Genomic DNA, 15,522 nt, shown 5'->3' on the forward strand with positions numbered 1-15,522 from the left:
TGTTTGTTTCTAAGTGTTATCTCCCATGAAAGCTATTTTAACTGGCAGGTAGTGTTTGAAATCTGACTCTGGTCTTTGCCTCTTTTTAGGTTCTAAGGAATCTCTGCTATCGACTACAATTTCAGCCAATGAGGAAGCAATGACAATCCTGGAAGAAGTCATAATGTACACTTTCCAGCAATGTGTCTATTATATAACAAAGGTAAAACAGACAACTTTATCATCCTTTAAACATTGCCAATATAAGGCCTATGAGCCATAACTCCTTAAATAAATCATGGTAATTATTAGTGGTCAGCCCTGACAAAACATAGTGCTTCACATTAATTATAGTGTTGGGGTATTAATGCTGATGGTCTTTTTGGAACATGTGACACATTGCACTGTATTATACTGAACTATCTCAGTAAGGAAATTTGACCGTAAGAGCACTGAAATAGTCCCAATGCTGTTACCCTGACACCACAAAGAAAAACTTGATAAATCTTGAAATTATTTAGAGATATCTCTAAATGATAATTTGGCTTGCCATAATAAATATCTTGCATCACCTGATATTTCCAACTAATTTGTGAAAGGTTTAGGATTCTAAAAACATGCACAATCCTTTATCCCATCTAGCCCTTATATTCTCACATTATTTGGAGCTCAGAATACAAACCTCATATTTTTTTCTTTTTGGTGATCATTTCCACAACAATATATCATCATTGCCTTAGCTACTGGTCTTCATAAACCAAGCCTTTAAATGTTTTGACTGCAAGGATTGGATTTTGTCTAGCTTCAGGAAACAGGAGCAAATGGAAACTGGAGCAGTTGAAAGGTTGAGTGGGTCATGTTCAGGTATAATCTGTTTGGATATAAAGTCTTATAGCTGTCATTGCAGCTTTGACTGGAGTTGATCATCACAAAATCAATGTGACTTATGGCTATAAACTATATATTTCAGACTTAATGATATATAGCTTATGGGTTAATTTCTGTTGATAGCTATTTACTTTTCATTATACAAATATACAGTCATTCATTATACAGTAATTTTGCACAGACTATGCACACGTTTGCATAGGGAAGTGGAGCTCTGGTGCATATTCAGTATTGTTTCCAGTTTCAGAATCTAAGACAGTTGTATTATAATGTTCTGGAAGAAATGACACAATCATTAGAGGAAAAGGAACAGTAGCATCTTTGTTTGATTCACACTCGTACTGTAGCAGAGAGAGGTATCATACTCAGGGCAAGCATTAGTTATGATCATTGTGGAATTTATGTATTTTAATAGACCACTGTATAGTTGGCATTGAAAATGGTGTCAATTGTCTCCTGGTTTTAACTGCATTTGGCAAAAGATAAAGTGATTACTACAAATTAATTAATATAATTGTAGCTGAAAACCTAGATCTGTCACTTGCACATTTAAAAAAATATGGAAACATATTCCTTATTTAATGGAACTGAGAAGCTATTCACTCTGTCTTTGGTTTCTTTTTTACTTTAATTGACACACCACTGGCAGACCACTCTTGCAACCAGATTACAATGGCAACAATCACTTGTTTCTATAGGGACATTATAGCTTGAGGAACACTGAGAATTGAATAATGTTTTCACCAATACATCACAATATCAGGTGGATTAAAGTACTGCATTTTACAAACTCAATATTATCACATTAATATAAAGTGGTATATCTGCAAAACTATCAGACATGACCTTTAAGAACTAGGAAGTTGTTAAATGCATCTAGCTGATGCAATTAACAGTTGAATTTGGTATAAGAGCTTGGGCAGATTGAGAACCTGAAACAAGGCCCTCCAGCACTGGAGTTGTGTACCTCTGCAAATACTTAATATTCTGTTGTTGTTTTGTTTTAACTCTTTAAACCCCTTGTTCAGATTTTCATATTATTTACTGCCAGCTGGGATGAATTAACCTCAATCCCGGAGGAGCTGAGATAAACCTGTCACCCATAAGAATACTGCCCTCTTTGTTGTAGTTCAGAGTTTGTTCCTTGACGTCCTGTGGGCAGCAGATGGTCGATAGCCTGTTGGTACACAGAGTCCGACTTTAGCACACTATGACACTAAATAACCTCACTAATCAGACGTCTTATGGTTTCTGGACCACCTGCTGTACAAGATCTTAACAGCTCCATCCCTGATTTCACAGACAATCCTGCGTCTCACCCCTGTCTGGAGCTGTTGGTTTATTGTGAATGAGGCACTTATGGAGCAATAACTCCAGTCATTCTGACCACCTGCCCAATTCTAAATCCATATGACCTCAAACTGAACAGTGTCAGGAGGGGCACCCCTCTTCAGTAGACATGTAAGCTTAAATTAAGGCATCCATTTAAAGAATACAAATGAAAAGGTCAAGCACAAAATATATTACATTCTAAGAGCATCTTTAACTTGGTTAAATATGATGTTCCTTGTAAAGCCTCATGATTTCGTATTTTCAAATAAGTTCTTTTTATCTCTTTGTACTTTGTGTTTGAGGTGTTTTGCGAGTGTAAACGTGCTCAAATTAAGCAAAAACTTAGTTTGAATCTGTTTTTTAACACTTGACAGCTTGTGCTCCCAGCCACTGAAACCCTGAGATGGCTGCAAGTGTTCAAAGGTGCCAGTGTAATTGAATTATGTATGTTCTCTCTCAGTCAGGGATAAGCTGTACTATCGTCAATTAAGTCAAGATAATAACCGAAGTCACATGTTTTATGGCCTTGGGAGTTCTTAGCTTAGGAGTAAAGGAGCTTGTGTGCCTTTCTCCTAGACTGCTGTACCTCTGTAGAACTGTGTCATATATAAACTGGCTTTAGTTTTTTTATTTAAGAAATAAATATATATAATGTGTGTTCTGCCTTATTTAAATAAAACAGACTTCAATTATTGTATGGGCCTGACTTACAACTCGCTATATATGTATGTATGTATGTATGTATGTATGTATATATTATCTATCTATCTGTAGATAGCTGTACACACAACACATTTACATTATATTGGAAGAATACTGATTGGTCTGTAATTTGTCACCTGTTGAAGGTCTCTAGTTTTCTACAATACTACAATTACACATATAATTTCTTTATAAAATAAAATAACCATTACAAACATTTTTCAGACAAGATTTTTATCACCTCAACCTGTTTGCCTCCTACAACAGAAATAGACTTCCCCTCCAGGACAGTTTGAGGCCAACTCCTCTGAAAAATCTATTAAAAATCCATTAAATGTTTGAGCTAATATACACTATCAATCACTACTTCTCTTAACTTGACTCAGGCGCAAGGCTTATTTTTTACTTAAACTGTCCACTGTTCCTCTGTGTCTCACAGTTATATTGATAGCAATATGAGGAATGGAATAATAATGTGTCAGAAGTGGTAAAAGAACTGTGTATGGATTGAAATCCATAAAATCTGAAATTCAAGTAAATTATATTTTGATTTTTTTACATCCTAACTGTTTTGTAACCTTATCTATTTGATGTGCATTTCACACAACATTTTGCATTTGCATTCAGTGTAGTTCTGTCTTTAAAGAAGCTCTCACAAAAATAAATTACATAAAAAAAATATCACAGGAGTTTTACTTAAACAGCTATACAAAGAACTGCGGATATCTAACTATATATTTTGGCATTTTTGCACATTTTCCACAGATGTACAAAAATATATATGTACTGATATAAAATTATACCACTGCTACTGCCATGATTGTAAGGTAAGACAAAGTTTTGAAAATGTGCACAAGAAAACAAACAATGGCAAAGGTGACAATAAGCTCAGCAATATACAGTTATATTTACTGAAGGTTAAATATATCTCTTCAATTATCCTGAAGTTAAGGTCCAATGTAGAGCATCATTAGTCAGTTCTAGGATTACTATAGGCCAGTGATCCGTAGTATTTCATGCATCGCTATTGGGGTGGGACAATGTGACTTGCACTCCATCTGTTCTGCTATAAAAGCTATAATTGCTTAATGCAAATGTTATGCATGCTTTTAGAGTGAAATCTAATCTGTGTCATGGGTATGAGAGTTGTGTAGCATTTCTCCTAGGTCTCTGGGACACTCTCGTCATAAATAAATAAATCCTTGGTTTTGAAGAAAGATAATGAAAAGCGATGCCATTAGTAAATTATTAAAATAACCATGTGCACATCCCCACTCTGAGAGAGCCAACGAAATTGTTGGTAAACAATGGGAGCTTGTACATTCACAATCAGAAGGTCAAAGGAATGAGACAGAAGTGTTATTGATTTAGAGCTTTCACAAGTGTTTGAAAGTTAAGTGTTACATTATGAATGCAAAGCCAACACACACATTTTTAAATAGCAATTTGCATATATAGGGAAAATAGACAAATTATAATTAGTTATTTCAAATCCAGAAGAATCCCCATATTAACCGTTTCTTTTGTCAAGCAGCAGTTAATGAATATGGCTCTCACAATAAAAAATAAAGAAACCGTATAGATTGAAAATTATGTTGAAATAAGTCTAAATATTCTTTTTTCTTTTCTGCTCTAGTCTTTGTATGTTTGTTTGCCCAGCCTGCTGGACTGCAGTTCTTTCCAGGGAGAGAACAGTGACCTCTGCTGGCGAAACTCAGCAGTGCTCCCTGAACCCATGCGCAAAGTGCTCCAGATCTTCCAGACCACCCAGGACCTGCTCCAGCAGTACGAGGTTCACCCGGAGATCCAGTCCCAGATGTTTGCATATCTCTTCTTCTTCTCTAATGTCTCCCTCCTCAACCAGCTCTTAGACAAAGGTGAGGGACCTCAAATAGTATGTAGCAAGGATGAATTGCCAAGAGGTGTGTTTTTTTCTGTCTAAAAGGAACATAGGGCAAATTAAACAACATGTAATGCCCCTAAGACGTTTTGGACTACCTAATGTGCATCTATGTACCCTATTTATTTAATTATGTATTATTTATAGATTGGAATTAAATGAAACTCTGTTCACTACTTCAGATTTCTCAGATATTAATACAATACCAGAGTCATATTCAAATCTACCCCAGGAGGTAGTCAGGGGTATTTTGAAATATCTTGATAATTTCACATGCTAAGGGAAAAGAGAAGAAACGGAAATAGTTATTTTTGTAATCCTTTTCTCTGTGGAGCAGATCATAAAAATAAATGAACAAATCCCTAACTCCTCCACTCTCTGCCATTTATTTTTATGCAGATACTTATATATAGCTCAGATAGATGCCTGCTACAATATCGAAAGATTACTATCAAATCAGATTACGAGGGATGTTTCTAAAACGTACCTCTTTAAGGTTACAGTGTAGCATTTTTTAATTTGTATTAGATACTGTCATGGTTCAATCACTTGTATAAATGTTCAGTCAGCATTTTGTCTGATCGGCAAGAGTGACTGTTATTAGTTTTCTCTCCTTATGTTTGCCCTTCATTTTCCCAAGGCCTTTGACTCAATTGATTTGTTCTGCAGCATGTTTATCAGAAGATCACAGTTATAAAGCTGCATCCCCTGAGCCTGTTGACTCGCTGTAATCATAATTAATATAAGAAATGTGGCAAAAGAGAGGGTGCCAATTGGCCCATATATAATCCTATGGTTTGTAGTATATAATAGATCAAGGAATTTATTATAACTGTTTGATGAAGAAACCCAGAGTTAACTATATTTCTGGGCAGCTTGTTCCTGACGAAAGAATAACTGAAATAACTATCAGAAACATAATTAATATAAAATGCTCTGCAATATATTTTATTTTATTTGTATTGGGGCAACATCTCAGGTGTGCAGAATGTTACTTCAATGACTGTTATCTTCACAATACTCACGAGGCACACAAGTGTGTAGATATATGCCTACCTGAATCTTGTATTTTATTTCAATTTTCCAGGAGTGTTGTTCACCATTTAGTGTAACTGGGAGTTTTAGTCAGCTTCAAAGTAGCTTTGAGAGCAGTACCAGGTTGTATATCACAGGTTATTTTTTGTTTTGATACAGCTTGAATGTGACCACTGCACTATTGTGTGAAACAAGAGCTGCAAGAAGCTCAAACAGCATGCAAATCTGTTTTGTTTGAATACCAGGAAAGTTCAGCAGCATTACATTTATTTGCTGTAATGCTACTAAAGCTTCTGTGAGTGATTTGCAGCACAAACATTTTTTATTATTAATATAAATAGGAAAGAATAGTGGTGCACTAATGTACTACACTAATGGCTTCAGTCCACGTTTATTTATTTCAAATAAATTAAGTAAAATTTTTAAATGATTATTATTACCTCAAAGAAATCTTGGTAATCTCAATCTGTTGCTGGGGAAATAGTAGTAAGACAGCTGTCTCATGTTGGTTTAGCTATAGGAAGTTTGGGGAAATCCAACTTCCAATATCAGCAAGGCATTCAACTCTTAACAGTATTGTGTTACATTATTTCACCATGTTTCACAGATAACATACACTGGAGCCCTGAGGGACACCACATGTCATATTAAATGGTCCCCATGTAGTTTCCCCCAAGACAACAAAGTATTGCCAATTCATTAGATAGGTACAAATAACAAATCAAACCTATTACAAAAAAGCAATTAGTCTCTAAGTTGATTAATCAAAATTTAATGATCTACAAAGTATCAAACGCAATAACTGCGGTCTAACCAGACTAAAACAGATTTCAATCTACACTAAGAGATCTACACTCAACACCCTTTCAATCTACAGATAATTTGCAGCTTTGAATAATGCAGTCTTAGTGCTTTGTTCTCAGTGCTCCATATTATTATTATTGAGGAAATTTGTTTACCTTTTCAAGAATGTAACGAAGAAAAAAATGGTAGCAAGTCGTATTAATTACTTAGCAGGCTTATGTTACATAATTGAGCTGGAGGGATGACACTCTCTCCCTAGACAAGTCTGAGGAGGAGGTGAACAGAGCCTGCTACTACTGTGTCTAGTCCCCAGGCATTACTGGCCCAGTTAAGGGCAATGCATGTCCTAACCACCAGTGCTAAACCATAGAAGTGTACCTGAACAAGGCTTACACTGCTGGGCCCAAGTGTATTGGTGGATGGTCTTGCTGCATAGCCTTCAGATAATAACGAGCACGAGCTTTGGCTTCAACACCTTTGGCCTAGCGATTGATCACAGTCAACAAGACAGAGAGGGCACTAAGAAGCCGGCTTAGCTGCTGTCTTCCGCTGGCCCACCCCTGCCATAGTGCCCTGCCACAAACTGCTACATGCGTGTCTGCGCAACCCTCAGCAACATGTGCTCTATCACAGGGTGACTTGGCTCATCACATCTTAGGGCTCCTCTACTATGCCTTGTGGCCCTCCCTCAGCCTCCTTATCCTGACTGGAGTCTGCAGTCCTTCCCTTTAAATCTTGTCTTACTCTTTATTGAAGTGCCTGGATGCCATCCTGATCTGTCTGTGGTCCCAGGGTATCAATTGCTGATGTATTTAGATGACTGGCTCATTTGGGCTAAACAAGAGCACAGTGTGCTGGTAATAAACCATCTAGAGTGGCTCCAGGTCAATCTGGAGAATAATCAGATCATGCTAAACTGGCAGAGAGGTTTCCTGGGACAACACCCTAGTGTCCCTAAGCCTGGTTCAACATGATTTATGTGTGAATTGACAAACACTGCAAGTTGCTTATCTCCTCAGCTTGGCTGGATGCCCTCGTATGGTGGAAGCCCTCCTCCTGCCTAACCCAGGGCATTGCTATAGAAGCTAGGAAACAATGCATACTTGTGTTATTAATATACAAAGTAAATTAAACCATTAGGCACAGAGGAGAATAAAAACAAAAACCTCTACAGGATGAAAGACTGTTATAGGAGAAAATTAATCTCTGGGGATCCACGACTAAAGTTTCCACCTCTCCAGGCAGTGTAACAGAATACTGAATTCACACTGGCCGTTTTAGGACGGCACTGTGCCAACCTAGGGCAGTGTAAATGCTACAGTAGGACCAGAGTCGTCCTAGAATCCGACTAAAAACCTGCTCAAGAGGTGTCCCTGGGACAGATTAGGTCTTTCCTAACTGCAGTGTAAACACAGATGGCCTTAGAAAGGTTCACACACAACATGAGCGTCTCTAGGCAATGCCTATTGAGTGAAAACATGAAAACCATGACATTTTCAAAAATATTACTTATTTCTCAAAATGAACTATTGTAATACATTACTTTTTGTATACTACATATAATTTGTAGAATACAAAGAGGAGAAAATTAAAAACAAAAATGAGAAACAAACATAGGAATAAACAATCTAACATTTTTCAACCATTATTTTTGAATTTGGAAGCAGAATTTAAAGACTGCAAACAAAACTACTACTTTTTAAGAAGCACCTAATCAATGTTTCCTGAAATAAAAAGTTTAATTCTTTACACTAAATTGAAATATTTAAATGTCGCTCTCTCAATTGCAAGCTGTCTACATTTGAAAATTACAGCAGAAAACTGTAAAATAAACCAATTTCACTGATATCACTTTTCCAAGCTGTGACACAACTTGATGCATAAGTGAGTTAGACAGGTATCAACTGAATTATCAAAGGAGAGTAGACAACTCAGGGGAAAACACAGTAAATCTGAAGACCTGTTATCATTAATTATTAATCCTATATTTGTGCCCCATATCCTATATTCTTTTCTATGTGAAAGAAGAAAAAGGCTTTTTACAGTACGAATGTAATACCATGTCTATACCATACCATGACATTGTCCTTTGTAATATTTAAAGGTGATATTTGGCAAGTAAGACATTTGGCAAGTGAACATTTTCCTCTGGCCATTTACATAATAGAGTTGAGAACACTGGCGACTCTGTGTGCAGTATACAGGGGTTGATATTTATCTGCAAAGCCATCTAATTATATTTTAAATAATGTCTGAATAATGGGAGGAATTAGGTAACTATAGTCTAGTGTTTGTGTAGTCATTTATATAGTTTAGGATTCCTGTTCAAATGTCATTAGTAGAGCCACTGAAAATTCAAACAAATAAATTCATAAATGGTAATGGTCAATTTTAAGTTTCACCATAACGTTTATTTTTAATCAAAATGACCAAAAACACATTGATGTAAATTACTTAATATTTGTTATCAGTTTAACATCACCCTGATTCAGAACAGAAACACTTTGACATTTATCCCTGAACCCTTCTAAATAAATATTGTAAGATTTAAACAAACTTTTTAAATGTGTTGAACAATTGCTGTAAGGAAGGGTAATATAAAGGTGTATGTTTTATCTTGTTAAAGTCTGTATAGTTTGAAGCATATGCAGCTTTTACATTTTTGTAAGTTGTTGAATGACACCATTGTGCATTGTGACAATAGACAGATACAGTGAGGGAAAAAAGTATTTGATCCCCTGCTGATTTTGTACGTTTGCCAACTGACAAAGAAATGATCAGTCTATCATTTTAATGGTAGGTGTATTTTAACAGTGAGAGACAGAATAACAACAACAAAATCCAGAAAAACGCATTTCAAAAAAGTTATACATTGATTTGCATGTTAATGAGGGAAATAAGTATTTGATCCCCTATCAATTCGTATTCGCAAATGGAAGAAACAGAAAATCACTGTCTGTCTCCCTCGGTCTGGGGCTCCATGCAAGATCTCAAGATTTCAATGATCATGAGAACAGTGAGGAATCAGCCCAGAACTACACGGGAGGATCTTGTTAATGATCTCAAGGCAGCTGGGACCATAGTCACCAAGAAAACAATTGGTAACACACTACGCCGTGAAGGACTGAAATCCTGCAGCGCCTGCAAGGTCCCCCTGCTCAAGAAAGCACATGTACAGGCCCGTCTGAAGTTTGCCAATGAGCATCTGAATGATTCAGAGGAGAACTGGGTGTAAGTGTTGTGGTCAGATGAGACCAAAATCGAGCTCTTTGGCATCAACTCAACTCGCCGTGTTTGGAGGAGGAGGAATGACCCCAAGAACACCATCCCCACCGTCAAACATGGAGGTGGAAACATTATGCTTTGGGGGTGTTTTTCTGCTAAGGGGACAGGACAACTGCACCGCATAAAAGGGACGATGGACGGGGCCATGTACCGTCAAATCTTGGGTGAGAACCTCCTTCCCTCAGCGTATTCCAGCATGACAATGACCCAAAACACACAGCCAAGGCAACAAAGGAGTGGCTCAAGAAGAAGCACATTAAGGTCCTGGAGTGGCCTAGCCAGTCTCCAGACCTTAATCCCATAGAAAATCTGTGGAGGGAGCTGAAGGTTCGAGTTGCCAAACGTCAGCCTCGAAACCTTAATGACTTGGAGAGGATCTGCAAAGAGGAGTGGGACAAAATCCCTCCTGAGATGTGTGCAAACCTGGTGGCCAACTACAAGAAACGTCTGACCTCTGTGATTGCCAACAAGGGTTTTGCCACCAAGTACTAAGTCGAAGGGGTCAAATACTTATTTCACTCACTGTAAATGGGCCAATCAATAACCTTCGATCTAAAGATCAAAATTGTTGCCTTAGTATCGAAATTCACAGCACAAAATTCACATTAAACGGGTAGTGATTTAATTAGTTAATTTACAATTAATCTATGCGATGCACAAGGTCTCTGTAAATAGTAAAACAGATTTTATTATAACGGTATTGGTGTTTTAATAAAGCAATAGCAGGCTTTTTTAAATGGGAAATATTTGTCTTAAAGGTAAATTTTTTGAAAGTGATGGGTTTTCCATGTAGGATTTAATTAAAGTTTATTCATGTTTTTCATAAATTTGTATGACTTGTAGTTAAATAATGTGTCATTTTTAGAGTGAAGACTGTATAACTCGAGACAAGCACATCAGTTTTCCTTGGGGATATGAAATGAACCTTTTACGTTTATAGAAGTACATACATAAATGTTTTTATCCTATTAGATATTTCACTTTATAAGATATTTTGTATTTAGTAACAGGCAGCATGCCTCAATTGTAGTAAATTGTCTTTCACTTCCAGGCTTGGGTATCTGAGTATCTTTATCAGTCATAATGCTTGCAAGTTGTATATAGCTTAACATAGATTGACAGATAATATAAACCAGACATGAAGACAGAGATTTTAATGCTCTATAGTATTTATTAATAAAATATGTGTTTAGCTGCTTGTGTTTTTGTTATTTGTTTATCTTATTGTGGTTATTTGTTGTTTTGACTTGTGTGTAGTTTCTTGATTATTTATTTTTTATCATCTTCAGACATGATTAGCAGTATAATACAAAGTGTTTTCATTCATTCTGGTATTAATGTCATACATTTAAATGTCTCTCCATATAAACTCAGTATAGTGTATTTTATTATACTCAAACCATGTCCCTCTAGAATACGGCCAAGTCATTCAAGATGAGAGAATATGTCCTAATATCTCCTCATAAATTAAATCCTATTATTAACCTTCTTCTACTCTTTTCAACAATACAGGGGCTGTGTGCTTTCATTTCACTAAAGCCATAGTGTTCTTCGTTTTTGTTTTTGTATTGTCTTTATCTGCTCCAGAAATGCTCCTACCATTTTTTCAGTTTATTAAATCAGATTGGTATCCATTTCTGTCTCCAAATTGCCATGCATATCATACTGTCATTGCATTGCATATAACTGCATAAAGAAGTGCTGTGTCTTCATTAAAAAGGGAGAGGAGCTATCTCCTGTATAGACAAGGTCTTACCCAGCCCTCCACTTGCTGTAATACAGAGATCCCACTTGTAGTTCTCACTCTGTCATGTTAATGAGAAGGCACACCGCTTTGTGATTGTGTCTATGCCAGAATTACTCACAGCAGCCAGCAGTATCGCTCGGAGTGCGTGCTCTTTTGAGCTTCCAAAAGCTGAACTCCACACTGCAGGCATCTACATAATTCCATTTCAAATGCATTGTTCTAAAATAATAGCACTTTTCAAACGTTCAAATAGCACTGCATGCAAGGAACAATAAATGTACAGCTGAAGAATGTTCAGAAAAAGAAAAGTATAAAGTAAGCCCATTAGTCTTGTTACATTTAAATAAATTGGCAAAAAAGCATAGACAGATCACATAGATATGAGGTATAATGTATTCATATAAGCATTCACATTCACTGACCATGTAGTGGACAAGTCTGAAAAAACTGACAGTTCTGTAAATTTACAACGTAGATGTACAGTTCATATTGTTCCTGTTCATCGATTGTTTCATTATTAAAATGGCTGCATCCCAGTGCTGTGGACGGACTGTCTGAGTGGGATTCTTGCCACACTGTATATAAATGACATCAGCAGCCATGGCAACCAGACCACAAGGGTGCTGGTGAGACGGCTAATGATACATTACAGGAGATAAAATGGAAACTTGAAGCCTTATTCATGCCCTTTTGTGTTGCACAGTTTCCACAGCTGGCTTTCAGGTACAAGTAAATCTTAACACTTTAATCACCTGATTATGCTCTAAATGTACAAATAGTGTTTCCACCTGATTTCATGTCAGGCTTCATAATCACGGGGTGGTAATTGCAGCCCTGTCCGAGGCGGTCCAGCAGTCTTCATTTTGGCAGCCAGTTAACACTTAAGCTTCTCTTGCTGTTTTTTTCAGTCACATTGCTTTAGTAGTGAGTAGATTCCATTGAATAACTGCAATTTAGCAAAACAAAATATGTGTATTGCTCTCAGATTCAGCTTCCAACCTTTTAATAAAGCACCTATATACATTTGATATATATATATGTGTCTGTGTATAGAGATGCTTTATAACAAGGTTGGAAGTGGAATCAAGCCTCTCTGATGAAGAAATAAAATATTTTTATGAAGAAGGAAGAGCACACTTTAAAATCATCATGGGAGACTTCATTCCATGAATTGGAAAACAACATGATGAGACCTCAGTCGGTAAATATGGATATGGAGACAGAATCAAATATTAGTCTATATCCCATATTATACAAATTATTTACAAAGATATTAGCATCACATTCAAGACAAACTTTAGACTTTGTCAAGTATCTTTTGATCTACTTCATTTTCTTTATTTTAACTAAGTTGTTGAACATGACTTTGGTCTTACTTAAATACATTCTGATCCAGTTTTCTTCATGCATCTGAGAGTTATTGAATTTGAAACTGCAGGTCTTCATGTGTTTTTTCAAAGACTACAATGTCATTGGAAAATCATAATATCTTGCTGTTTATCTTGATTGATTTTCCTTCACAATATAAAGCCTTGAACATTTCAAGCATGGTCGTGAAGTGTCTACTTGTTGTACTCCTCTGCGGATTTTGATCTTGACAGTATTTTGATAGTCGGATTGGTGATACGGCAGTGCTGTAGATATTTTTAATATGATTTATGTATGTTTCCTCAATGTTTTGATTCCTTAGTCCCCTGATGACTGAATTTTTATATATTGAATCAAATGCTTTCTTGTCATTGATAAAGCCCAGGCACAGTGGAAACTCAGGGGACTTTAAGGCAATGTGTTAATACTTTTGTAAATCCTTTGTATATAATGGGAATTAGACAGGGCTGTAGTTCTTTAGATCTTCACTGGCTCCTTCCTTTAAAAGGAGAATGACAGTTGTGTTGTTCCATTTATCTGGAATTTGTTAAATTCTGAGAGACTTTGTAAGTGTTTTGCAAGAAATGTCTTAATTTCTTCTCCAGATTCTTTCAGGATCCCTGAGTGGCTTGATGTTGGTGCATAAGCTTGGACAATCTTAAGTTGATATTACTTTGTTGGTTGGATAACTATTCTTGCTGTTCTGACAGAAGTGCTGTTAGATCCAATGATGTTATTCTTCAGGGTTATATATATATACTTGGGGGTAATTAGTTTCCTAGAAGGACAATCAGTTCTATATTTTTCAAGTTTTTGTTTAGATATGCCTCTCTTTATTCCTATGAAAAGCAACATTATTTTTGAAAAGATAGAAAAGGGAGGTTGGATGTCCAAACTATGTGTATCATGTAAAAGTATCTTTAATTAAATCCCACAAGGTTTATTCTGCATTTTTAATGCCAGGTATGCAAAAACAGGTTGGATATAATTCAGTAATTATCTTTGAGCAAGGCTCATGTACAGATTTTCAGATTTATTTCAAACCGTAAACAAATTAATTTGAATTATAAACAAAGCAGGAGGAGATTATTGTATCAGACATGGAGTAATCCTATTATTGTAGCAACACTTCAGGCAATTGTAGGAATACGAAATCCATCAATCACATTACTGTACTTGCACTAACAACATTGTTATTCTCAGTAGAATATCTTTCAGTACAGTACTGTGCTAAAGTTTTAGGCAGGTGTGAAGAAATGCTGTAAAGTAAGAATGCTTTCAAAAATAGACATGTTAATAGATTATATTTATCAATTAACTAAATGCAAAATGAGTGAACAGAAGAAAAATCTACATCAAATCAATATTTACCACCCTGTGCCAAATTTGAATGAACTAAACTATTAAACATGAATATTTCAAATAATTTTGTGTTTGATATTGGCAGCTTAAAGTTACACATTGGCTGTGTGAACACTAGACTAGTGGCAATATTTACTACAGCCCTTTAAATACATGTGTTAAGCATTTGACATATCAAGAAAAGTAATGGTCCAGACAGGGAACTCACTTTAATTATGACACAAAAACATACAAATAATTCCTGATCTTTCTTGTGTCTGTATAAAGGCAGCTTTTATTTGAATTAGTCTTGCAGACAGGATCACATATCTGTGGAGCTCACCTTCTGCACAGATGTTATTAATTTGCCAATAAATTTTATCAAAATACAGAGGTAAAGAAAGATACTAATCTAATTTAATCATGCGATTATAATTATGATCTAATTAAACAAGATTTGAAATATTCTTTTTACATATATTCAATCTTATAGTACTAATTTTTCTTTCATTGACCTATACTTCAGATTTTACTGTTTTCAACTGTTTTGATTGAATTTCCTTTTTCACAGCAGTACATTGCAAAAGTTACAATCGATTGACCTCACTCTGAATTTGTCGTTTACGGCCTAGAGAGGACTAAATATAAAAGCAACCTCATCTCTGAACTCCTTGGTTAATTTTCACTTCCACTTCCTGAAGACGGCTCCAGTCCTCACGGCTGTGTTTGTCACTGTGCAGGCCCGAGTCGCAGCTGGTTCCAGTGGTCTCGTGGAGTTCAGATTCAGGCCAGACTGGGGATGCTGCTGGACTGGGCAGGGAAGGCTGGACTCGGCCACCTGGCTGAAAAATTCTTCACCAAATTTTCCAGCACTGTGGGGCTCCTGGCCACACCAACACAGCAGCTTGTACAGGTACCACCGAACCCCCATCAGTGTGGAGTTCTTTCTATGATTTTCCAGGCCAGCCATTACAGTCAGGATGCTTTGCTTTTTGGAGCTCGTTTTTAAATTCAACAATATCCATCAATCGTATGGACTATGGAATTGAGCAGGCACGGGCAAAGCTTCAGAATCCAATTTTCTTTGGAAACGTAGCTCTCTGATTGTTTAGACTCTTTAAATACTGATTAAATACTTTCT

The 15,522-nt window shown here is 36.3% G+C and overlaps 1 protein-coding gene across 1 annotated transcript in view; it reads left to right on the forward strand.

Annotated features, from left to right (window-relative positions):
• radil (Ras association and DIL domains) overlaps positions 1 to 15,522 on the forward strand; it is a 56,127-nt gene that overhangs the window by 32,173 nt on the left and 8,432 nt on the right. Inside the window, exons 8-10 of the mRNA XM_066688931.1 lie at positions 90 to 202; positions 4,538 to 4,778; positions 15,122 to 15,294. Of these exons, the coding sequence (XP_066545028.1) occupies positions 90 to 202; positions 4,538 to 4,778; positions 15,122 to 15,294 (527 nt within the window). The remainder of the gene's footprint in view (positions 1 to 89; positions 203 to 4,537; positions 4,779 to 15,121; positions 15,295 to 15,522) is intronic.

This window comes from Amia ocellicauda, chromosome 17 (assembly GCF_036373705.1).
Source record: "Amia ocellicauda isolate fAmiCal2 chromosome 17, fAmiCal2.hap1, whole genome shotgun sequence".
NCBI classification, from domain to species: Eukaryota; Metazoa; Chordata; class Actinopteri; order Amiiformes; family Amiidae; genus Amia; species Amia ocellicauda.